General features: G+C 34.7%; 3 protein-coding genes across 4 annotated transcripts; 1 reads left to right on the forward strand and 2 right to left on the reverse strand.

Moving 5' to 3' along the window:
* Nucleotides 1-510: 510 nt before the first annotated feature.
* Nucleotides 511-10,024, reverse strand: mpeg1.1 (macrophage expressed 1, tandem duplicate 1). Its single transcript, XM_051903176.1, has 3 exons — nt 8,899-10,024; nt 3,040-3,643; nt 511-2,677 (listed from the first exon to the last, which is right to left on the reverse strand). The coding sequence occupies exons 2-3, from the start codon at nt 3,502-3,504 to the stop codon at nt 959-961; spliced, it is 2,184 nt and encodes a 727-aa protein (XP_051759136.1). The 5' UTR covers nt 3,505-3,643; nt 8,899-10,024; the 3' UTR covers nt 511-958.
* A 245-nt stretch (nt 10,025-10,269) lies between these two features.
* LOC127517469 (histone H1.4-like) lies at nt 10,270-10,932 on the reverse strand. The gene has a single exon (XM_051903177.1). It carries the CDS (start codon nt 10,862-10,864, stop codon nt 10,355-10,357), a length of 510 nt encoding a protein of 169 aa, XP_051759137.1. The 5' UTR covers nt 10,865-10,932; the 3' UTR covers nt 10,270-10,354.
* A 9,191-nt stretch (nt 10,933-20,123) lies between these two features.
* tspan36 (tetraspanin 36) lies at nt 20,124-26,930 on the forward strand. 2 transcript variants are annotated; one of them, XM_051901818.1, is made up of 7 exons: nt 20,124-20,338; nt 23,442-23,633; nt 23,837-23,911; nt 23,997-24,092; nt 24,255-24,404; nt 25,661-25,744; nt 25,839-26,930. In XM_051901818.1, the coding sequence occupies exons 1-7, from the start codon at nt 20,279-20,281 to the stop codon at nt 25,911-25,913; spliced, it is 732 nt and encodes a 243-aa protein (XP_051757778.1). In that variant the 5' UTR covers nt 20,124-20,278; the 3' UTR covers nt 25,914-26,930. The 2 variants fall into 2 exon arrangements, with proteins under 2 accessions (XP_051757778.1, XP_051757779.1); XM_051901819.1 differs by lacking the exon at nt 20,124-20,338 and adding an exon at nt 22,602-22,794.
* The last annotated feature ends 285 nt before the right edge of the window (nt 26,931-27,215 follow it).

Raw genomic sequence — 27,215 nt, forward strand, 5'->3', positions numbered from 1 at the left:
TCTCTGCTGATCATTTTTCCAAAACTGAATGAACTGACTTGGGCTCTTTTATCTCTCTATTGAAGGTTCTGATTGGTGTGTGATAAATTTTGACTCTTAGTGTTTCCACATGGGTAACTGTGTGCTAACTGAGCTCAAGCTATGCTGACTTGAGTGAACAATATTGAATGCAATATTTCTAAATGACAACATGGTGTAGGCAATGAGAAATGAAGGGATTTTTGTGTAGAGTTTTGCAGTGACAGTTCAACAAATCTGATTCATGTGTCAAAAAGGAGAATAGTGTTTATAGTTTAGGGAAATGGGTGTGCTTTTTGATAAATGGCGTTATGATTTTGAAATTTTAGTTCAAAAGCTTGGTTATAGTGTTTAAGCAATCAAGAAAAACTGTAATAACCTAAAATTAAGATTTTCATCAAGATGTAAGTACATATTTATTTACAAGGTAAGTCTGCCGGGTGTGAGGTTCCTGCTCATGTTGCATGTCTAAGTTAATGACATTTGCTCAGCTTTTCTTTAAGAACTCTTTATTAGTCACAAAAGCACAAAGATTTAGATATACACATATATCAATAAAAATAATAAATCAGTAGAAAATAACTTCATATAAAGCCCATAATTCTGTATATGTAATTCATTTCAGAGTATTCTTATTTCACAACAGTCTCTCTATAAGATACACTACTGAAACATTTACTGTACAGTATATCCTTACACTGAATCATTTTTAAATTTATATATTTTATGACATTCCACCAACAGAAACATTTTCTTTCAGATTTATTCCAATGCTTGGATTGTTAGTTGTTAAACAAATGTGAATAAAAGTTATTTTTAGAGAATGGTTACTGACTGAGATCACTACTAGTAAAATAACTGCTGTACCTGTTACTGCTGCTGTAGCATTATAGCAATATAAAGCTTTACTGTAAATCTCTGAACAGTCATCTTAAAGACATTATGAAAGTAGGGGTTGATCAGGGTTTTCATTTGCAGTCTCATTCTGTTGTTCACTCTGAATCTCTATCCTGCTCTCACTTTGACCCTCACTACCAATCTCTTCATAGCCTTTGCTAAACCCGATGGCAGACAACCTCTTTCTCCTTTTCATTATAAACACCATTCCTATGACCACAAGAGCAACCAGAACCATTACACCAATGGCTACTCCAGCCTTTTCTCCTCCGGACATCTGAGAAGAAGACGCATCAAACATCGATGCCATTTTGTTTATCTCACCAGGCTTTGCCATTCGCCACATTTTAGTTTGTCCAACTCTCACCCAAGAACGATCGCCTTCTGTCATTACAGCTACAGTGTTTGTGGCGATCATACTGACCATTGGTGGTCTTGTGAATGGTGGGAGGCGGATAGGCTTTAACTGACCACCAGTGAACACACCGGACTGGACACAGTACAGTACCTGACAGCCATCACTAATGGCAGCAAGATGTTGGCTGAACTGAGGTGGACAGCGAGATTGACCCTTTGAGAGAGGGTTGCCAGACTGGCAGCTGAAGAAACCAGCAAAAGGCACAGAGAATCTTGTTCCAGCCTCATAATCATTGCTCAGACAAACCATCATGCCATTAGACAAAAAGTGTTGGGTAAAGTAGTTTGGAGGACAGCCATTAGATTTGGTCAATGGGTTTTGCATGCCTGCTCCAAATAAACCTCCAAAAAGGTATCCAGAGTACTCTGGGGTTTTCTGAGTTGAGGAACACCAGTAAGTTTCAACTTTTGCACGACGGACACGGTAAGCATCACCACATATTTGGTCACAACAAGTAGACAACCACAAGAAACCACATGAATGACAGTGGCTGTGGCATTCATAATGATTATAACCTTTTTCTACTGTCTCAGAGCGTAATAGGGTGGTATTGTACTTTGCAGGGCAAGAATAATCACCAGTGGCTGGGTTTTTCTGTGCTGTCTCATCACAGATGGCATTTCCATCTGATGTTAGTGGAGTGCATCGTTGGTAAATGCCACCAAAGCTAAGATTGGTGACTGGACCCTCACAGGAAGCATCATCTACATTTGCCTGGAAGTTGAAGTTTTTGGAATCTGGATTTACACAACCTGGAATGGTATTTACTTTATAGTATTGCTCTGCAGCCTTACGAACTGATGAAGCCATTTTGTTTACTGTTGGTGTTGGGAGGTCTGGGAATGTGGATGGATTAAGAAAATAGTGTAGTGGCAACCCAGAGCGGTCAATAGCCACCAGATTATTGAGCGTACTCTCTTGCCACTTCTGCAGAGTGATGCCTGGGTAGAATAAAGCTCCACCGTGGCTCTGAATTAAAGAATATGTAATGTTACCCTGATAACCGCTGTTTTCAGAGGTTCCCTGGGATGTTTTGGCACCAATATCAAATTTAACTTTGTCAAAGAAGTTAAACCCTGCTGATGCAGAAACAGAAGACGTGTCTGAATGACTGTTAGAGACATAAGACATTTTTAAATAGTCCTCTTGCACCAAAGTAGCACCTGCATCAATACTTGTGATGACATGAGTACCATAATCAAGTATGAGTTTCTCTGACAGGTATGTTGCTTGACGGGTTTGATTGTTCTCAATAGCGTCTGCAATTTCCTCTGCCTGTCGAGCAAAGCGGGAGTCCAGAGTGAAGTCAGGATACGCCTTTACAGTGTACAGATGGTTACGGACCTGAGAAACAAATATTTGATAATATGAGAAAATGAACCAAGGATTGACAATCATCATTAGAAAATAGACAATATTCCATCATTTCTCCATTATATTTATTTATTTGTTTGTTTATTTTTAATTCATATTTTTCTTTATATTTTTATATTCACATTTTTTTAGATGCTAATAAAATTTACAATACTACATGTTATTTATTTTGGTATTAGAATGGTTTTTAGATTTTATGTTGCCATAGGTTATTCAAAATTACATTTTTTCCTTAGAAATATTAAAAAATCTTCTATATTCGTCCTGCTGACCCTGTTCATACAGTCCACACAACTCAGTATGATGTTTTTTACTTTTATTTTGGTACTTACTTGAACTCGTGCTGTTACAGAACTCTCTTTCACTTGGTGGGTTTTCATGCGCTGGTTTTCTGTGGAGAATTTTGCATTGAGCACCGAAAAGAAGGAAATATCAGCATTAATGGAGCTTGAAGTGGAGCTTTTTTGTTCCAGCCATGACATGATCATCTCAGAGTTTGTTTCCACTCCGCTCACTTTCTGTGGAATGACAAAGACTTCATCTGGAATGAGATAGACACCATCTTCTGTGGTCTGACACTGGGAATAGCTCAGATTCATCACCCGTCCCATGTCTATGTTGCGCAGGTTATCCCAGCCTCCACCTGGTAGAACCTCCAGCGCTGTCAGACTTGAGTTTTTACGACACAGACGAAGTCCATTACTGGGACGATAGAGAGGATGAAGGTTGCAGACGTTGATAAAACAGCAAAGCATTAGCAGACAAAAACCTCTTGACTCCATGATCACCAGATCCATGTTTCACACTGCTTCAGTAAAATATATGCAGCAGATTTTAGAATTTGCTGAGTTCCTTAATAAAGCCACTTCTCTGTTTCATATCCGTCATACAATTAAAGTCATGAGACAATAAACTTCCTCTTTATGAGCTGGCCACCTTGAAGACACAAATAGACAAAAAACCTTTAACCTCTGTTGAAATGTTCATTTATGAAACAAATATGTTTTCTTGTGAATTATGGCCTATCCCTTGGTAAATTGATCTATGCAGTTATTATATTTCTGGGTCTTCATAATGTCCCATAATTTTTCATCATGTAGGAGGTTTTTTTTTTTTCACAATTTGTTTCTAAACAAGAGGAACTGAGATTGTTTGTTGCTTCTTGTTTTAGAAGTATATGGCATTAAAAGGCCTTTTCAAATCCTCTTCAATATGAGAAACATTCAAAAACTGCTGTGGGTGTAGATCATGAAAGCCTCTAACAGGGTTTGTCATCACTTTTTTTACCATATGGTGCCACAGTTTTATATTTTATTATGTCAAAGTACTAGTACAGAAACTTGTGCTGCAACGCATATGGCCTGATGTCATGCTTAAGGGCTTTTTCAACAAATAATAAATCCCAAATAACAAATAACAATGAATTCTACTGCATTTTCCACAAAATTGCAAACTTCATCTTTGAGATTTGTATTCTGTGCATTTATCCATGCGAAACAACGAAAATTAATTTACAAGCCATAAAATAAATTTGCAAGCCATAATTTACCAAACAATGCAGCAGAAGATACTGTCCAAAGTACTTTTGAATGCTCAAAGCCTGACTTCACCTTAAAAGGACCACTTAAAGAAGTGAGTTAAACTGATAAAGAACCAAGAGTTGAAGCAACTTTATATTTAGCATCACTATTTTTAAACCACAGACATCCAGTGACATGTTAAGATCAAGTTCAATCTAATAGTTGGCAAATGGATTTTGACAAGCCAGGTATGTGGGGAGAAAATCATGAAAATGGACTCTAGAAACATGAGTGGATCCATTCAAGATAACCTTCCTTTACAGTTGACAAATATTTTTTTTTATTATTTTCTATTTTTACCCATAAGGGGGAAAAAATCCAGATTACTGTTTTTCTGCTTGCTGCTATTTTTGTTGTATTTTTCATTTTAGTTTGTTGTTGTTTATTATTTACAGCTCATCTTTTTCTCAGTGTTTTTTTTTTTTACTCTAACTATTGCATTTGCATCATATGTTGAGGCCCATGGCAGATACTGTTTGCCAATAATTGCTTCTTTAATTAATTACATTTTCTTAAACAAATGGAAGAAACTCTGTAATTTTGAACACAATCTTGTATTTCTTCCCTGGCAGATGCTGTCTCACCCAGAAACCTCATCACCTATGGAGAAGAAGTTACACCACAATACACACGTAGTGATAAATGGTGCAGATACTTGGAACTTAGAAGGATTTGTTTTCAAGATGAAAGAAAACTGCTCTCAATGTTACTGTTTCTATCTTAGCGTTAATGTGAGGAACAGTTCAGTCAGCACATTCATTTGCATATGCTTTTAAGTCTTTTTTGCCTTGCTGTTTTATTAATGTAAAAACCTAATAGAGGCTATAGGATATTTTAAGATAGATATAATAGCATGATAAAGAGCCTTTCTATTTGGCTGCTGTTACAAGCTGAACCATGTAGAACATTGCTGGCAGTGGACATGAACATAAACAATGTTTTCACCATCAAGATATTAGGTTATCATTTATACATTTGTGTATAAAAACGGAAAGTTATGTTTTAGATGCTGAAACCAAGTTTTCATCCACTTTTCATTAACTTTGTGATTTCAACATTTCAAAAGAATTTTTAAAAGTACAAAATATCCATGTAGTGAGGTCATGAAAACTGTAATTATGAGACATTTACAAAATAAATAAATAATGAATAATTTTTGGTTAAAATTTTTTATCAGTTTTACTGGTAATCCACTGTATGAAGAATTGTTGGGTATAATATGTCACAGTTTACTTTATTTTGCTATCCTCACTTACATAAATGAACTACAGTGTCCTGCACCCACTAGTAAAAATATATAAAAAATGTCTGAATAATATTTGTACATAAATACATACGAGCACGTGCAAAAGGAAATTACATCTTCCAATTTGGGCCAAAGTTCTTGTTTGATGACCTGCAAGTCTGTATAGCAAAAAGATAACCAATAGAGGATAAAATGTCATGTCAAATGAAAAAAAAAAAAAAAAAAAAAAAAAAAAAAAATCTAAACTTCAAGGCTACATGGTTTGTAATATGTGGGAAAGTGAAATATGTATTATATTTTAATATTTAATATGTATTATTTATAACAAACATAATCTCTAGAACATTATATCATATCTATCTTTATAATATATGGCATGCTCAAAGGCTATTGTGTACTTAAAGTAACATTTCCTCAAAGATTGGTTTGCACGCCCTTGACCTCCTTTTATATGAATGTAAACACAGCTGAGCACAATGCAAGCACATGATGTTTTGTCTTTGGCTGTGTAAAGTTTGTTGGCAGCAAACATTATTAGGATGGTTAAGAAAATGTTATGCTTTATTATACTCTAGCTAGTTTCTCTAATTCCTTTGCCAAAGTTTGATTGTATTATGTAACAAAAGTTTAAAATACCCAGATTGCAACAGTGTGAGTGTGCTTCTAAGAGAGGTTTGTTTGGCCCACTTGCACTTTTGATCAAGTAAAATACAAGACATGGAAAAACTGCCAGTGACACTCTGCACGTGCAAAATTATGCAAGATGTTTGCATAAGAATGGGCGCAACTGTGCAAAAACTTGACATAAGCAAAAAATCCATAGACACAATGCAAACATGATGAGCAGTTTCAGAAAAGATGAACATGTTGTTATATACATGTTCTATAGTTAACATGCTGCAACGTGATCTCATGAGAAAACGTATGTATTTTTACGTAAATTGTGGTTCTAAAACACGTACATTTACTTATGTTTTCATACACACAAAAACGTACAACATTGACGTATTTATAGCACTAATACGTAAAAATACTTATGTGTTAACAGCAAAAAAAAAAAACGCAAATCATGTAACGTAAAGTGTGAATGTATATGAATTCCCATGTATTAATATTAAATATCGTGGCTTTAATGATTTAACGATGTTTTTTAGTCGAATTTATTGAAAGCAGTTTAAGGTACTCATCTACTTAATATGAAATAACATTTCTGTTCGTGACTTGTGCTGCTCGTTTCGGAGGATTACATAAGGTTAAGCAAGACTACAATTTGAAACCTTACGAATAAAATTTCTGTAATTCTTTAACCATTTTGTAATATTTAGTTTGTTTGCTGTGAGACACAGAAGGCGTTTTCTCCTATGCAGCGACTGACAATACAACCGTAAAATACATCAAAGCACAACATAAATTCACAAATCACATCCATTTTATTTGTTCGCTGTACTCTAAATCTTTAGTATCCATATGTTTGTAAGGAACAGATCCAAATTCAGCCCTTTATCCATCGATCTTCATCTTCATTCTCAGCAACAGCGGCCATCACAGTCAAAGCTCACGCTCGTTATGATTCAAATTTGAAAGTAGCGCCACCCTCGAGAAGCGTTACGACATGGTTTACGGCACTGATATCGAACGCTCATTGGTTCTCACCTGCTTCGTCACAGATTGCGACATGCCGTGTTTCAGTGGATTGACATTTGAAATGAGTGCGCGCCTTCACGGAGAGAAGCCGAATTTATCATATTTTCATGGATTAATAAATTAAATTCTGCTCTGTACCCTATAAAAAACTATTACCGCCAGAGAGGACTGTGACTGGAACTCATCATCATTTGAACTACTTTTGGTACCACTTTTGATATTTTCGCCAAAAATAAATTATTGTGATTACGCTTGTTTGTCTCATTCTTTTATTTATAACAGTAGGTAGTTTAAAGAAATGGTTATGGGTAGGTTTAGGGGTAGGTGTAGGATTAGTGGCTCAAAATATCGTTTTAATGTTATATTTTCACTAAAATTGTCATTTTCCTACACATTTCTGTTCTTTATGTTTTATTCTTTTAACATTCTGTATAAAATGGGTAGGTTTAAGTTCGGGATGGGGATTAGGGATCTTACATTTATCTACAAAACGATAAAATGGAAATTACACATATATCTTTATGACATGAAAGATTCGTAAATATTTTACGTTTTTTCGCTGTAAAAACGTAAGTATTTTTACGTTTTAGTGCCATAATTACGTCAATATTGTAGCCTACGTTTTAGCACCTCTCTAAACGTACAAAAATGTACGTTTTGTGTCTTTGAAATTTACGTATTAATACCTACGTATTAACAATGAGACCAGGCTGCATAATCTTAACTATAGATGTTATTTTACTTATAAAACAACAAAAAACTTCCCAAGGCTCATAATTAATAACTCCCTTCCAGGTTGCATAACATCAGCAAGGATACATTTTGCAGACTAATGTTTAACTATTATTTCACTGCTGTATTACTGCTTGTTGCTATTTTTATACTGTTATTGTGTTTTTATTTTCACTTTCCGTTAATGGTATAGTGTAAAGATAAGCAGATAGGAGACATTATAGTCAATCACTTTACAGGCAAAGAACAACATACTCAAAAGTATGACTTGTGTAATTTTAACTTGATTGGGAATTTACATTTATCCATTTGACACACAATTAATTAATTAATTACTTAATTTTACATATTTAGGGTGCCAAGCATTTATTGTATTATGTTTTCCTGTTTGGTTTATATGATGAGGTGAACGTGTTAACAAAAGGTATTATTATTATTATTCATGTTATGATTGTAATCATTTATTAATGTTACAAGCAATGTGTGTACTCATGAGAATTTATGAACGTTTATTTCTACTCAAACAAACATTTTGTAACTGTTTCCAGATTAGAAATGATGAAATGTTTACCCTGTAACGCTCTAATGTCATTTATTAATTTCAAATTTTCTCTAACAACTGCTTGAAGTTCAAATATATTGGTGATGTATAAAGTAATTGCGCTCTTGGATGAGCTTCTTTTTTTTTAATGCTTTAAACAACAAAATAATACAACATATACTTTGGAGCCAGGGGAGCAAAGAACACATACATTAAAGAAAAAAGAAAGAAAAAAAAGAGTACCTTTTCCTTAATATACAGAGATACATCATACCATAGCTTTTTCACATGACTACAGTTCCAAAAAATGTGGGGTACTGTTTCCAAATGCAAAGAGCAAAAAGAGCAGCTAACATCAATATCTTTCTTAAACTTAAAATAAATCTCTTTTACCTTGTTTGTAATAAAAAAAACACAACAACTTATGAGGTAATAACCAAACACTTACCCAATCAATGTCCTTAACAAATTTAGTCCAATAAACAGTAGAGCAAGACTTAGTAACAACCTCCATTAAAAATAGAGAACGAATAGATTTGTTTTTGCTTTTGGACTGTGAAAAGCAAATTTTACCACATACTGTATCAGTTGGGTTAATTATGGGCATATCAACTGGTGATAACATATCTACATAAGGAAATGATACCAGAATTGATTACAGAAAATACAAGAGATAATTCCTTGGGAGTCACCGGAAAATTAAAATGCATAAGAAACTCGTCATACGTCATGAGGTATCCCTGAGTGTTAAACAAATGACAAACTAAAACAATACCCTTATCAAACCAACTTTAAAAAAAAAAAAAAAACATTTTTGTGTTTATACAAAATACAACGGTTATTCTAAATAAAATAACGTTGCGGAGAGAAGTTGTGCTTGTAGATCAACAAAGCTTGAGCATGAAAAGCAGATAGTTTTACAGGCAACTTGTCAAATTTGTAATCACACATTAGTAAAAAAAGAAAGACCCCCAAGTTGGTCAAAAATAAAATTAGGAATAAAATTCCACAAAGAAGGTTGTTTCAAACAAAATTTTAACCAATTAATTTTGACGGTAGCCTATATTTAACGTAGAGAAATCTAGAAAATCAAAAATTCATACCAACAGATTTGCGAATATAGTGCACACGATTCTTCCATAGAAAATTAAATAAAATCTGATCAATAGTTTTGAAAGTTCTATTGTCTAAATGTATAGATGAAGCAATAAGGATGAGCATTTCTTATTTGAATACGCGAATCAGTGACGTGTGTAATTACGCACGAGCTTTGTACGCGTTATTCCACTAGATAGTGTTCTCAGAAAAGCAGCAATTCAGTGTCTAATGGCAGAGGGGTTTCCAACCCTGCTCCTCGAGGGCTAGCATCATGCAGAGTTTAGCTCCAAGTTACCCAAATCAAACACACCTGAACTAGCTAACCAAGGTGTTCAAGGTATAGCAGGTAAGTGTGTTGTAGCAGGGTTGGAACTGAAGTCTGCAGGAAGGTAATCCTCCAGAAACAGAGTTGGCTACCCTGAAGGCGACTTAGCCTACTACTGTTCAGAGAACACCATCTAGTGGATTAACGTGTATATTGTAAAGCTCGTGCGTAATAATTACACTTTTCACTACAAAACTCTACCAGCCATGTAATTCTTAACATTTATCATCCGTTGGTATTATTTGACATTTTACATTTCTTGGTTATGTTAAAAATAATAAATATAAAGCATATAATAGAGTTACCTATTAACTCTATAAAAGTGTATTATTAGCCCAAGGCTATTATTAATTTTTAAAAACACCAAATTCAATGCACCATGAGACTAAAAAGATCTTCATTAATTAAGAATTTTATTTTATATTTTACAAAGGATGCAATACCCTTTAAAAAGCATGAACAACAGCCATTATCCTATTAATTATTTCTTGGCAGTTTTTGCTTTGCTTGATTTGGAAGCTCTTCGTTTGGCCCTCTTGGGTCTTGTGGTCTTCTTGACCGCAGCTGTCTCGCTGGCCTTTCCAGGACTTCTTAAATTTCTCCTTCTCTTCTTAGGGGATTTCTTTGCCCCGGCAAGTTTCTTGGCCGTCTTTCTCTTTGCCTTCTTCGCCTTTGCCTTCTTAGGCTTTGTAGCAGCTTTCGAGCCGATCTTAAATGATCCAGATGCTCCAGTGCCTTTGGTCTGAATCAGGCGACCGCTGGCCACCAGCCGCTTAACCGCCAGCTTGATGCGCGAGTTGTTTCTTACCACATCATAACCACTGGCAGACAGCGCTTTCTTCAGAGCGACCAGAGAGACGCCACCACGGTCCTCTGAAGATGACAAGACCTTGAGGATCAAATCAGACACACTGGGTCCTGACTTCTTGGCCTTGGATCTTCGTCTTGGCGTTTTAGTAGCAGAAGATGGGGCTGGTGTGGCAGCTGACATGACTGACAGTTTATTTGAGCTAGAACATCAGATGCAAGAAGATGTCTGATGAGAGTGAGTTGAAGGGCGGGTGCGTGCAATTAAAATACTCACCATGAGAACCGTGTAGACTCTAGTAGTCATGAATTCAGCGCCTTTTATGAGCCGCAATAATTTGTGTTTTCCGACTAATAGAAAGAGTATTTTTTTTGCTTTTTAAAATAACATAACGACCTGGATTGTCCATCAGAAAATCAAGAAAGTGCCACAGGGACATTTGACTTGTACGCAGCATCCAAACAATACAGTAATAATTTGTTTTTTATTTGCAAATGTGAAGAATCGATGTGCCGTGCCGTTTTAAGACTGAACAATGTCTGGACTTTGAATAATTACATGCTTTAAAACCATTGTTTACATATTATGTGCCATTATTCAGCGAGAGTGGACCATATTTAATATCTTCATGAATTAATAAAGCGAATATTTTGCAGAGTTTTTGAACAAATAATACATTTTCAGTCTACTAAAACACATTTTCTTTTTCTGTTAGTTTCAGTCAGTTATACGTTATGGCCCTACAAAAACACTGACACATTGAATAAATGTAATTAATACTGCAATAACACTGATAAATTCTTTTTAAGATACTCATTTTTTTTATTTAGTTGCCATCACCTACCAATCTGTCAGGTGGGATTGTTTGAGATCTGAGGCTATTATGTCGCCCATTACATCCATTGTGCTTATTTGGCTGATAGCTTTATAGTGCTAAAATAATCTTAGTTTAATTCATAAAAGCGGTTAAATTCTTACAGTTTGATCTTCTGGAGTTTTACACCAGAAGGGTGTCTCCTAGATACTGAAACCTTATCTTTGATGCCATGTCAGTTGGTAGATAAATGACCTAAAAGGACTCTTTTGGTTGTTTTGCTCATTTCAGAGGTTTAATTTTCTGGCAGTTTATTAAAAGATTACATTTGCATCTGATTTTGTTACTTTTAACAAATATCCTGACATTGTGAGCACTTTGTGTTCTTCAAAAACAATATAACTTATATGATTTTAGTTTTCATCGTGATTTTATGTGTTTTTAGCATTTTAATTTAGATTTGAGCTAAATAAAATTTTAATATCAATAATAATTTAATAATTTAAATACTTTTAAGTCATCCTGCAGCCCCCTTGGAAGGTTTCTGTTGTGCTCTAAAATGTTAGCGTAACCATCAAGAAGAAAATAATAACATATTTTTCTTACACCTTGAATACATCTGTATTCATCTAAATCATCATATTATTTAATTAAAAAAAAATAATAATAATAATAATAAAAAGATTTTCAGAAATATCATGAAATTAATCATTTATTAATAAAAAATTATATAATACATTTTTGGGGAGTCGCCCCACACAACATTTTAAGTCAAGTAATTTTACTGTTACTTGAGAGGTTTTGTGACCAACAAAAATTTAAAACTCTGTGTTGTATTTGAGTTTCATCAAAATCTTCATTAAGCCAATTAAATTTGTGTTGTTTGGCAAAGTTCGACATATAGTGTAGACTTGGGCTTTTGCTTTCACAAGGGTATTGAGCATTAAAGGTAGGGTAGGTAATTTCAGAGAGGCTAGCAATAGCAAGCTAGCTTTGAAGGCATGAGATCCCACCCTTCCTTCAGAGCGCTCTCCAAAGCCACGCCTCCTCCTCCTTTGGATTTTATCAAAAACATTTTAATTTGTGTTCCGAAGATGAATGAAGGTCTCACGGGTGTAGAACGACATAAGGGTGAGTAATTAATGACAGAAATTTTATTCTTAGGTGAACTAATCCTTTAAAGTCCCCCTGTAATCAATAATTTTATCCCTTAAAACTCGTCTTTGATCACCAAAATTACATATTTAAACAGTTTTTTTTTTCTGTGAAAAAATTCTAAATGCTTTAAAATAGCTTGAATGTAACTCTACAACCTTGCCTCATTTAATATACACAGATCTTAACTCTTATAATAATCATTGGCCCGGTTTCACAGAGATGGCTTAGCCTAAGCCAGGCCTTAGTTCAATTAGGGCATTTAAAGGGATAGTTCACCCAAAAATGAAAATTATCCTATGATTTACTCACCCTCAAGCCATCCTAGGTTTATATGACAATCTTCTTTCAGACGAACACAATCCGAGATATTTAAAAATATCCTAAGTCCTCCAAGGTTTATAATGTTTGTGAATGGTAACACATTCTGAAGACAGAAAAAATGCATCCATCCATAAAAAAAGTAATCCATACGGCTCCAGGGGGTTAATAAAGGCCTTCTGAAGCGAAGGGATGTGTTTTTGTAAGAAAAATATCCATATATATAAAATTTCATAAATTCAAATAATGAGCTTCCGGTGGACGACCATACGCATATTGCGCACATCAATTTGGGCGGAAGAGCAACCTTTGACCCGAACGCAATGACGAACATGGAGGCGAAAAGGAGGGAGCAAAACAAAACACTGGTCACAAATTAGAAGTCTAAAATGAGAAATTTTGAAGAGAAATGTCGGAGGATTTCGATATAAGAGAAGAGGAGCTTGAGTTTGTTGCCCAGCCATTTTTGTTTGAACTGTGAGAAGTTTACAATACTCCTACATCCTGCGTCATACATCACATCAGAGGATTACTCATTTGGCACAAGTCAACTTGCGCATTCTGCGTGCGGTCGTCCACCGGAAGTTCGTTATTTGAATTTATAAAGTTTTATATGTGGATATTTTTCTCACAAAAATACATCCCTTCGCTTCAAAAGGCCTTTATTAACCCCCTGGAGCCGTATGGATTACTTTTTTTTATGGATGGGTGCATTTTTTCTGTCTTCAGAATGTGAGTTACCATTCACAACCATTATAAACCTTGGAGGACTAAGGATATTTTTAAATATATCTCAGATTGTGTTCGTCTGAAAGAAGATTGTCATATAAACCTAGGATGGCTTGAGGGTGAGTAAATCATGGGATAATTTTCATTTTTGGGTGAACTATCCCTTTAAGTAGCTTTTATAAACTTCCACTAGAAAAAAACATTACTTGTTTGCATCTTGAGTCAAAACAATGCCACTGACATATTTTAAGGTATGTCAGTACAAGTTACTTTCAGTTAAGACTAGATCAAACATGCATTTTAGTTTAGGACTAGCTTAATTCTTGTCTGTGAAACAGAAGAATTGCGAAAAAGCAGGAACTACTTACATCATTTGAAACGTTATAATTGTGTTTTACCCATTAGACGTTTAAATTACAAACCCTGTTTTACTGAAACAAGAAATCACACTGTATTGCAATAATCATTTAAAAGAAAAACAAAAACAAAAACAATCAGATGTAGATGACAAACACAGATATGAGCAATCAGAGTATGAATCTCAACAATGGTGACAACAAAATATTCAAACAATCAGATCAACTCTGGACATCACAAAAAGCTTCTAAAAGACAGAACAAAAACCACAGCAAAAAATAAAAGCAAATAGATAGAATTAAAGAAAATAATTTATTCATGCTGTGATGCATGCTGGGAGATTTGTACTATTGTTCCCAACATGCATTGCGGCATGACACTTTTGATTGTCACCATTGTTGAGATTCATGTGCTGATTCTTCATGTCTTTGTGTGTCAGTTTGAAGCAGTTTTTGTTTGTTTGTTTGTTTTTCTAATGGATTTTTGCAACATAGTGTGATCTCATACTGTAGTAACAGGGTTTATAATGTAGGTGTATTGTACTCCAAGAAATGTTGTTCTTGTTCAGAATTTTTGTATTAATTATATGTATTTGCTATAAGGTTATGTTTAGGATTAGGGTTTGGTTTAGGGTTAGTTGAATATAATTATGCGTAATTTGTAGTTATTATTACTGTATCTACATGTAATATGTGTAACAAGCACACTGTAAAATAAAGTGTTATCGAAATTTTTTTTTTGTTTTTAGTACATCGTTGTCGTGTAAACATACTTTTAGCGTTAGTTTTTCTCTTGCTGTTGAAATTGTGTTAGCTGTGGCAAAAATAGCAAGAAAAAATGTGGTAAGGTCATCTGATGAAGAGGTTGTCATCTAGTGGTCTGATTACACAGTGTTTTTTTATCATGTAGATGTAATGCAGTTAATTTCAACTTAATAATAGTTATGCTTATAGAATGAATTGCAGCATGAAGCATGTCACCATTGTTGAGATTTACATTTCTACGAGGGTCTATGGTTGGAAAGATACTTGAAAAGCCCCGCAACAGTCAACCTGTAGCTTTCACCTACACACCCACTGAAGCTCAGCAGGGTTGAGCCCCGTCTCTATCTGGATGGGAGACCTCCTGGGAGACTGGGTAGTTGTGGGAAGAGGTGTTAGAGAGGCCGGGGTCTGATCAACCTGTGGTCTGAGTGGGTCCTAATGCCCCAGTACAGTCGCAATAAGCTGTACTGTATAAAGGGTGAAACCCTGGTGTAAAATAGTCCATACATTACATACTGCCCAATGCCCCAGTACAGTCGCCATAAGCTGTACTGAATAAAGGGTTAAAATAAACCCCAGAAAATAAGGGGTGTAACCCTGGGGCAAAAATAATCCCTACATTACATCACATATGCAGTTAGTTAGTTTCACATCACAAATGATATGAGTACTTTTAGTTCTTACAACTTACATGGAAACACTATTTATTTCATTTCATACAGTGTAGGCCTACATATTTTTAGTGTTTTTGAAAGAAGTCTCATATGCTCATCAAGCCTGCATTTATTTGTTAAAAAATACAGAAAAACAGTACTATTGTGAAATATTATTACAATTTAAAATAACGGTTTTCTATTTTAATACTTTAAATATTATTTACAAACAAAACCAACAGTCTGAACTGTTTCAAATTCAGCCATCATTGAAATCTCATAACGGAACAAAACCGACTGTCATTAAGATCGTAATCGAACAAAACCGACCATCATTAAAATCTCATAAAGGAACAAAACCAACCATCAAAGAAATCTCGTAACTGAACAAAACCAACAGTTTGAATCATTTCGAACTCGACTGTCATTGAAAAAACAGCCATTATTTAAATCTCGTAGAGGAACAAAACCGATCATCATTGAAACTCATAACCCAGCAAAACCAACCATCATTGAAATTTCATAACCGAATAAAACCGACCATCATTGAAATCTCATGATGGAACAAATGAAACTGTCATTAAAATCTCATAAAAGAACAAAACATGCTGTACTGAGATCTCATAACTGAACAAAACTGACTGACAATAAAAACCGACCATCATTGAAATCTCATAAAGAAACAAAACTGACATTGAGATCTCGTAACTGAATAAATCAGATGTCATTGATATCTAGAAGGGGAACAGAACCAGCTGTTGAAATCTCATGACAAAACAAAACCGTCAACCAATGAGATCTTGTAAAGGAACAAAACTGATTGTCATTGAGATCTAGTAAGGACTAAAATCACCCATCATTGAAATTTGGTAAAGAATCAAAAACGACCATCGTTGAGGTCTCATAAAGAAAAAAAAGTCCACCATTGAACTTAAATCTTGCAAAAAAATAAAACAAACTTTACTGAGATCTCGTAACTGAACAAAACTGACTGACAATGAAAACCGATTGTCAAATCATGGTAGGGAACAAAACCGAATGACATTGAAATTTCGTAACGAAACAAAACCGACCAAGATCCCGTAACTGAACAAAACAGACTATCATTGAAATCACGTAATGTAACAAAACTGACACTGAAAACTGACCGTCATTGAAGTCTCGTCACAAAACAAAACCAACAGTTTGAATAATTTCAAACTCAACTGTCATTGAGATCTTTTAATGGAACAAAACCGACCATCATTGAGATCTCGTAACTGAACAGAACTGACCATCATAGAAATCTCGTAACGGAACAAAACCAGTTGTCACTAAAATCTTAAGGAACAAAGCTGACCATCATTAAAACCTTGTTAGGGAACAAAACCGAGTGACATTGAAATCTCGTAATGAAAAAAAAACAGCCAGCCATTGAGATCTCGTAACCGAACAAAACCGACCGTCACTGAAATCTAGAAGTGGAACAGAACCAGCCGTCAACGAAATCTCATAACAAAACAACGAAACCGTCAACCATTGAGATCTTGTAAGGACTAAAATCAACAATCACTGAAATTTGGTAAAGAAACAAAACCAACCGTCATTGAAATATTGTAAAAGAACAAAACCGACCGACATTGAAATACCATAAAGGAACAAAACCATGACCGCCATTGAAATCTCATTGCAAAATGAAACTGACCATCACTGAAATTATATAATGGAACAAAACCAATCAGAAGTTTAAAAAAAAATAAATAAATAAACAAAAAAAAAAAGACACACAAAGACATCAAGAATCAGCACAGGAATCTCAACAATGGTGACAATCAAAAGTGTCATGCCGCAATGCATGCTAGGAACAGCAGTACAAAACTCCCAGCATGCATCACAGCATGAATAAATTATGCAGCTGAATTGTCCTATTATTTTCTTTAATTCTATCTATTTGCTTTTATTTTTTGTTGTGGTTTTTGTTCTGTCTTTTAGTAGCTTTTTGTGATGTCCAGAGTTGAGGTGATTGTCTGAATATTTTGTTGTCACCATTGTTGAGATTCATATGCTGATTGCTCATATCTGTGTTTGTCATCATAGTTTTGTATGGAAACTCTAAAAGGTTGTTGATTTTTTTTATTTAGTGATCATAGCTTATTTTCTTAAGGTTTTTTTTTGTTGTTCTTGATTTTCATGGTCTTTTAAGGCTTCTGTGTTCTTAATTTTTGTAGGCTTAATTTTTTCTTTGTCTTGATATAAAAGTTGTTTTTTTTGGGATAACAACTTAATTTTCTCATCATCTTGACATAACAAAAGTTTTGTTTACAATGATTGCTTGATTCTGAAACACACTGCACACGGATTCTACTGTTGCTATTGTAGCAAATGCAACTTTCACGTGCAACTGATCGACGGATAAACCGTGCGCTCTTATATGTTGTGGATATTTCAGCAAAATCTTTACTTCGTTTAATAATAAAGTCTACAATAAATAAATAAATGTCGTCTAATCAATCACTGTTCAATCAATCTATGCTAAACATTTTATTTGTGTAATTAACATGTTTACATTATTAACAGAGCAACACCATTCAACACATTCAACACCTCAAGAGCAGGCGGAGTGCCTTCAGAAGGATGCCAGATTATTCTATAACTAGGCTATTCTAAAAACTTTTAGAGTTTCTTGGATTCAACCCACTTTATTTTCCTCATAAGAAACAACATTTATGGGACAGTTCATGTTAGATTTTGTTGCTGATATTAATTGTGAGTTCACCAAGCAGTTTTTGAGATTTCAGGATTCCCCTATTCAAATAGATACGACTTGGTCTTGGATGCCCAAAATAGCTGCCTGGAGGTGTTGCAAATATGGCCGCCGAATGAACAGACTTTCCTTGAAAGGGACTTTGGCTTGAATCAGAGCTCTGGAGAGACTGTGCAGCGTTACAATACGGAGTTCTGGTTGATCAATCTCTGTTATAGTTTGTTAATTATCATACAGAGAATTTTAAAATTTCATTTACATGATAAGATTTACATAACACTGTTAATGTAAAGGGGATGGTAAGGGGGGATGGTGGCTTTACAGAGGGGATGCTTTTTGTTGTTGTTTTTTTTTTTTAACAAGGGGGATGCAATCCCCCTGCATCCCCCCTCAAATCGAGCCCTATACATATGAACAACATTAAAAACTTGATTTTCACCACAGGGGGACTTTAAGTACTCACCCTCATGTCGTTCCAAACCCGTAAGACCTTCGTTTATCTTCGGAACGCAAATTAAGATATTTTTGATAAAATCTGAGGGTTTTTTTTTATATCCCCAATAGAAAGCAACGTAATTACCATCATTCAAGTTCCAGAAAAGTACTAAAAACATTGTTAAAATATTCAACGTGATTACAGTGGTTCAACCTTAATGTTATGAAGCGATGAGAATACTTTTTGAGTGCAAAAAAAAAAAAAAAAACTTTATTCAACAAAATCTTCTCTACACTGTCAGACTCATACACAGTTGACGTAGTGAATGCAGTTCTGCGCTTCCGTGTTTACGTCCGAATGCAGACTCAGTAATTACATATGCATCAGACGTTCAGCCAAGAGACTGTTGTATCCTACTGAAGTCTATAGAAATTTCAAATACTTATGCTACCTGACAACAGTTTAAATTATGTCATCCAAACTGAACTTTCAAAGGTAATGGGTAAACAAGTTAAAGCTAAGCCACATTGTGTCATTAGCCGCTTTTCCACCTTCGTGCAAAACGGTTCTTAGAATTGTAAGGAACGGTTCCAGTTGTGTTTCCATTTGAGCCTGGTACGGCACGGCACGATTACAAACCGTTCTCGGCCCGGAATTCTTGGCACGGTTGCTAACCGTGCTGAGTCGTGCTGGTAGAATGCGTGAAGAGACGTCGGCACACAGGATTGGTCATTTGAGCGACGTAAACACAAATTAATAATAATAAAATGAAAAGAAATATCTGATCATCCTCCATCCTCCGGTCGTTATTTACATCTCATATCATCAGTAAACCGTTGCGTTACCAAGGCAACGACTGACGCTTTTGTATTACATTCCAAAGATCGACCGTTATCAGCCCCACAGTGGAAAACGAAACCGTAACCGTACCAGCTGGCCCGGATCGGCGCGGAATGGAACGGTTATGCAATAAGAACTATTCGGCCCAACGGTGGAAAAGCGGCAACTGACAAACCAGCTACCATGTTGTAAAACCACCTTGACCTCAGGTTGACATAACATGATTTCCAACAAGACCTAATTAAATAAATTATAACTTTTGTTACTTTTCATAGAAGAAAAATACTATAAATGGATATGGATTTTTGGTAATATTTAAACTAAAGCAAATTATTTACATCAAACTTAACTGTCCCACTTTTTTTATGATGTGCATCTGTCCCAATTCAACAAAAAAAATCTAGTGAAATGCAATGCCAAAAGTCTGTCATTATCACAAAGAAGTTATACTTGTTTAAATAATTTGTTCTAAAATATTACATTTAAAGAGTCTTAGAATCATAAAAAGAACACAAAGGTTAAAAGTAAACAGCTTTTATCAGTCCACGATCACGAAACTATACTGTGCCACATTCTCTCTATCTTCTCTAGTCAAGTCACCTAGGCAACGCCGCACGTCTGCGGTATTTAGGACCTGGGGGTTTCTGTTGTTGGCGTATGAGAAAGCATGTGACTGACTGAACTATAAAGAGCACGAGGAAAAAAGACGTCACATACTCAAAAGAAGAAAAAGGAGAACGTCACAAACTATCCTAAACATTCCCAGCTTCGACTCAGCAGCAGACATGGATTGCGGAATTATAACATCCAAAAGCGTTCTTTTGTTTCTCAGTTTAATATTTTGGGTGAGTTTGTGATGTTCTTTTTAACATAAGTTCTGTTGTCATTTTTGTTGCCTAAATATAGCCCATCATCATATGTAAGCGCTGGACATAATTTTATGAAGTTTACAAACCTATGTTGTCTTTATTCCAGGTTTTGCAGTTGTTTGATGACTATATTTGTAGGCAGAATGGTCCTTGTGATGATTATATTTATAGGACGAAGGGTCCTTTATAAGCATAACAATAGTTTGTATTCATCCAGAGGTTGTTTCTCCTCCTCCAGACCACTAAATGAATGTTTAGTCAGAGTTACTTGCTTCTGACAGCGAGCTCTTCTCTAGAATGTAATTTAATTTAGGGTGAGTCATTTGTTTACTCTTAAGACAACCATATGAAAGGGCTTCAGTGCCTTTTGCTATGCAGCCTTTAAACGTATTCAAACTAGTTTATTTCAGAATTGATATAACTGTCAGAGCTTATAACTTTATTTTTTAATGGAAATAAAGATTTTTTTGATGCCCGTATTGTCTGTGCCATCATGTAGGCCTAGTCATCTGACTCGGCTTAATGTTGCATGCTCTTTTCTGGCTTTCAGTGATCACAAAGGGGAGTTTTGTAGAAAAACAACACTTCTAAATCTTCTGCACAGCCAATTTAAAAATTTCCTGCTCACAGAGACATTGCTAAAATTTACAGAAACCAAGACAAACTTTTTAGGGCTGAGACCCTCATGGGCCCCGTTGTTCCCCCTTCCCAGCCCTGTCTGCATGGGAGACATTTTCTAATTCCCCCAGCAGCAACGACAACAGTGCAATAAGTAACAAAACCTGGAAATCTGAGAACTGAAAGTTCTCATCATAGCATCTTTGTCTTCTGAAAAGCTGATTTATTGCTGTTGTCATGTGTACTGTTCTACCTCAAGGGTTTCTGTTTAGCTTTTGCCGCTTCTGCTCAAGCTGAGGCACAAGACTAGCATTCCAGGAAAGATTAGTGGGCAGGAAAAGATTACTCATGGTCTCGTGACTGTGCATTGTGACTGACTACTGAAGAAACAGATCATGTGCTAGCGAGTCAGACATAAACCAGAGTTCCAAAGTGTACTTGTTATGAAATGACACCATATGACATCATGTAAGAGGTGATAAATTCATTTATTATGGAACTGAACTATGTAAATTCTGGGAAGTTAAATAAATGAACTATGTAAATTCTGGGAAGTTAAATAAGTGTCTCATTATATATATATATATATATATATATATATATATATAGGTCTGAATTTTTCAACAGAAGTTTAAATAAGTATTAAATAAAAAAATAAATTATATTTTTATTTTTTATTTTATTTTTATTTATTTATTTAATACTTATTGAAACTTCTGTTGAAAAATTCAGACCTATATATATATATATATATATATATATATATATATATATATATATATAGGTAAATAATGGTGTATGTATATAATATACACACATACACACCATTATTTACCATTTCCAACAGAAGTTTAAAATTTGATGACCACTTTTTTTTTTTTTTTTTTTTTTTTTTTTTTTACATTTTAATTTAGATTTTAATTTCATTATTTTAATATACAGGTGCATCTCAATAAATTACAATGTCGTGGAAAAGTTCATTTATTTCAGTAATTCAACTCAAATTGTGGAACTCGTGTATTAAATAAATTCAGTGCACACAGACTGAAGTACTTTAAGTCTTTGGTTCTTTTAATTGTGATGATTTTGGCTCACATTTAACAAAAATCCATCTCAATAAATTAGAATACTTCATAAGATCAATAAAAAAAAAAGTTAAAAAAAAAAAGGATATTTTAAACAGAAATGTCAGGCTTCTGAAAAGTATGTTAATTTCTATGCACTCAGTACTTGGTTGGGCCTTCTTTTGCATGAATTACTGCATCAATTTGGTGTGGCATGGAGGCAATCAGCCTGTGGCACTGCTCAGGTGTAGTGGAAGCCCAGGTTGCTTTGATAGTGGCCTTCAGCTCATCTGCATTGTTGGGTCTGGTGTCTCTCATCTTCTCTTGACAATACCCCATAGATTCTCTATGGGGTTCAGGTCAGGTGAGTTTGCTGGCCAATCAAGCACAGTAACACCATGGTCATTGAACCAGCTTTTGGTACCTTTGGCAGTGTGGGCAGGTGCCAAGTCCTGCTGGAAAATGAAATCAGCATCTCCTTCGCCTGACAATCTTCTCAAGCCTGCGGTCATTTCTTTCACTTGTACACCTTTTCCTACCACACTTTTTCCTTCCAGTCAACTTTCCATGAATATGCTTTGGCACAGCACTCTGCGAACAAACAGGTCTTTCAGCAATGACCCTCTGTGGCTTACCCTCATTGTAGAGGGTCTTGATGATCATCTTCTGGACAACTGTCAAGTCAGCAGACTTCCCCATGACTGCTGTTGGGATTACTGACCTAAACCCAGTATTTATACCCTGAGAATGGTAATTTAATAGAACTTGAAATTAAATATTCTAATAATTTGAGATACTGTTTTTTTTTTTTTTTTTTTTTTTTTGATGAGCAGCAAGCTGTAATCATCAAAATGAAAACAAAAAAGTCTGGAAATATTTTACTTTATGTCTAATAAATCTAGAATATATAAGTTTTACTTTTTGAATTAAATTACAGAAAAAACTTTTTCATGATATTTCATGTTTTCATTATTTTCTAATTTATTGAGATGCACCTGTATCAATAATAATTTTAATACTCTTAAGTCATGGGAGTTTTTTTAGGCCCACTGGTGGGCCCCAGCCCCTTGGTTGAAAACCACTGCTCTAAAATGTCATGTGGTGTAACTATCAAGTAAAAAGTAATGACATATTTGACACCTTGAATACATGTGAGTGTATCATGAAATTATATTTACTATTAATTTTGGGGGGAGTCCCACCACATGACATTCCACCTAAACTTACCTTGTCATAATAAAAAGGTCAAATTATCTGAGATTTTATGTTTTATTGACCTTGACACATAGTCATTGGAGTCTGCAGGGGTTCTCTCTGTTTATTTGTCAATTTGTGTTGCACCACTTAACTGTAAAGTTTCATGCTATTGACCCACCTGTTGTGTTGTTCTTTTTCAGGGTGCTGGAGTGGCCCTCGCATATGTTGGTTCTTATGTGATAAAGAGCTATAGCAGCTTTGAAGACTTTGTGTCTGATAAATACAGCATCATCCCAGCAGCCATTATAATCGGTGTGGCTGTGGTCATGTTCGTCATCGGGACCGTTGGCTGCTGTGCAACTCTGAGGGAGTCCAAAGTCGGTTTAGGCTTTGTAAGTATGAGCCATTCATCTGTGTTACACCTTTTGTGCCCAAAGCTTTTGTTTCAGTTTATTTTATCGAAAATAGAGAGTAGGGTCCATGTGGTGGTTTCTGTTCCTTTTTTTAAAGCCTTTGGGGTAAGTACTGTTTTCATCATGCTGTAGATTTTCGGGGGGTTTAATATTTTATGCTTTTCTCTGAATTTTTCATTTAGTTTCTTATCATCATCATGATAATCTTCGCAGCCGAGGTGACCGCTTTTGTGTTTGGCTTCATCTACAGGGGCAGAGTAAGTTATTCTCATATAACTTATGAATAACATTTTTAAAATGGGATATGAATCATTGGAAATTGTTTTTCTGTGATGTTTACAGATTAAAGGTGACCTAGAAAAGTCAATGAAAGACGTCTTCCAAAAGTATGATGGTCTGAACTCTGAAACCCATGCTGTGGATATCTTGCAATCTCAAGTAAGTCTGAAAGGTTCCTTCATATCATTGGAATAATTTTTGGTTGCACAGGAAATGACAGACAAACTGAGCAGGAAATGGATGCATGAAGGAATCTCATTCTCTTTATTCTCCCACTGATCTTTTTTTTTTTACATTTACTCTCCACTTTTACATTCTCAGTTGGAGTGCTGTGGGGTGAATAACTTCACAGACTGGACTGCATCACCATGGTTTGTCCAGCATAACAACTCTGTGCCACATTCCTGCTGTAAAGCAAACACTACACAGTGCACTGGTCAACTCACCCAACCAGATCTTCTCAACACACAGGTTTGAGCGGCGTTTTATTTGACATTGTGCATTATTGTATTCAGTGAACAGTGTTATTTGAGTATTATTTATATACTATTTTAGTATTTATTAATTTATATTTTTATATTTTAAGTTTTAGTTGTTGTTTTTTCTATTTAGTATTTTTCAGTTTTAGTAATTTTAGTACTTCAACCTCAAACTTATTTCAGTTTATATTTGCATTTAAATTAGAGATGCACCATTACCAAATTTCTCTACCGATAACCGATTATTCAGAGTGATATCTACTGATAACCGGTAATTCAGAGTGATATCTGCTGATAACCGAATATTCAGAGTGGTATCTGCCGATACCGATAACCGGTAATTCATAGTGATATCTACTGATAACCGAATATTCAGAGTGATATTTGCCGATACCGATAACCGATTATTCAGAGTGATATATACCGATAACCGATTATTCAGTGATATCTGCGATACCGATAACTGATTATTCAGAGTGATATCTACGATAACCGATTATTCAGTGATATCTGCCGATACCGATAACCGATTATTCAGAGTGATATTTGCAGATACCGATAGTTTGGGGGTTCTGCCTTTTATACCTTCTTTTAAATTAATGATAATTTCATTATAATTAAAAATTAATCATTATATTTTTAATTATATTTTGAAAGAAATGCAAATAAAAACTTTATTCTCTCCATTTCATCAACTTGTTTCAGAGTAACTGGTATCAGTTATAAACAAACATATTACTCAAATTAATATTAACACACATTAACTAAATTCTGAAGATTAAATTAATATTTCTTAAGTTCCTGAATGTAATTAATTAATATAATTACTATTAATATTGAACATCAAACTGGTTTCTTAGCATTTTCTTTACACAAAGCTCAAATGCAGTGCATTTTCCTGCCCTCTTTTGATTGACAGGATATATCGGCCCTGACTATCGGCTGGTTTTAAACTATCGGCCGATAGCCAGTAGAGTGAAAATTTAGCTTTTATCGGCCGATACCGATTATTGGCCGATCTATCGGTGCATCTCTAATTTAAATGTTTCATCTAATATTTATGGTTATTTTATTCCAGCTTAAGTAACAAAAACAAATTTTAATAATTTTAGTTTTAGTTAACAATAACACTGGCATCAGCATATTCAGCATATTGGATCAGCATATTCCCAAGCCGTTTTCTTGAAAATATGTAATTGTTTTTAAACAATTTTTGTGGGGGTAAAACATATTCTGATTTTCCTACAGGGATGTGAAGCTAAACTGGAGCAGATGCTTCAGGATGTGCTTAGTTATGCAATGTTGGTCATCCTGGGATTTGCCATCATAAAGGTACATAAGCTCATTTTAGCCTCATCATTATCCTTGTTTATCGGACAATGAATTTAACAATTTTTTTTTGTGTGTGTTTCTCTCTCTTTTTCAGTTTTTTGGGATGCTCAGCATTTGTGTCATCACCTGTAGAAGCAAGAAGAATGACTATCAGCCTCTGTATGCGTGATAGTAAAATCTCCTGAATCCCTCTCTTGGGACAGTCTGTTCTCAATACTGTGCAGCTAAACACAGCCTCACTGGCACCATAAAAAACTGATGTTTGAAGGTGTGCCAGTATTCCAAAAAAATCTGTACTTTTTTTTTTTTTTTTTTTTTTAAATACCTATCGTTTGAAAAATGCAAAAATGCAATTTGAACAAGAAATGCTGACAGGAACCACAGAGGTGTGTGGCCAAAAAAACCCAAAAAACTGAACGTTATCAAATTACCACAGAGGGGTCGAAAAAAAGTGACATTTTGAAGTATTTTTGACGGTTAATGTTTTTCTGCCAAATAGGTTTAGTTTTAGGAAATGTTACTATAGCAGCGTTTCACCAAGTGTGTATAGATTTAGGTCAAACTTTAGAGTTGATAGATGCACTTCATTTTTAAGGATTTTATGTGTTTCTGTGTGCTGTAGTTTCTACATTATGTTCGGTGTTTTTTTTTTTTTTGTTTTGTTTTTTTGCTTTTTTTGCTGCTATCCAAATTATGTCTTTATAGTCGTCTATGTGTATTATATCTATTAATATGATTTAGCTCAACAGAAGGATATTAAATTATGGAAATAAATTGGTCTGGTGAGTGTATTTCTGAAATTTTCAAGATTACAAAAGTGAATGTTAATAATTATCCTCAAATGACTGTTGTTTATCAACACCATTTCTGAGGAAATACCCGTGTGAATTCAGATAAATTGTAGGCGTTGACTTTAGTTATTATCTGTCTTGCGCTGACACATTTGTGAAGATACTTCTCATGAAAGTAAGCCATGAACTGTCATTATCAGAAATGCTCTGTTGGCCTGCTTTTTGATGCAAATAACACAAAATGTACAGACACTGTCACTGCATTTTGAAAACCATCACTTGACTCCTTTAAAAATGAACAAACTGTCCCTTACTGTGTGATGTTAAAAAGTGTTTTCAAATATTCAACATGATTTTAAGTTGAATGTAATCAATAAACAATTCAATGCTCATAATACTGTAAAATGTTGTGGGTGAATACATAGCAAGAAAAATATCAGTTAAAACCAAGTAATTACATCACTAATTTGAATGTATTCATATTCAGCTTTGTTGTTTTTTTAACCAGAGAAAACCCCAAAAGAACGAGATGAGGCCCATTAAGTTTAGTGCTTTAAAAATAAATAATAAAATAAAAAGAAAAAACTATTTGGTGAAAGAAATCGTGCTATTACGAGTATCTGATTCTAAGTCGTTTGCAATTTTATCCATTAGAGGTCGCTGCAAGCTTTAAAAACCCT

Source organism: Ctenopharyngodon idella, chromosome 8, assembly GCF_019924925.1.
Source record: "Ctenopharyngodon idella isolate HZGC_01 chromosome 8, HZGC01, whole genome shotgun sequence".
Classification (NCBI taxonomy): domain Eukaryota; kingdom Metazoa; phylum Chordata; class Actinopteri; order Cypriniformes; family Xenocyprididae; genus Ctenopharyngodon; species Ctenopharyngodon idella.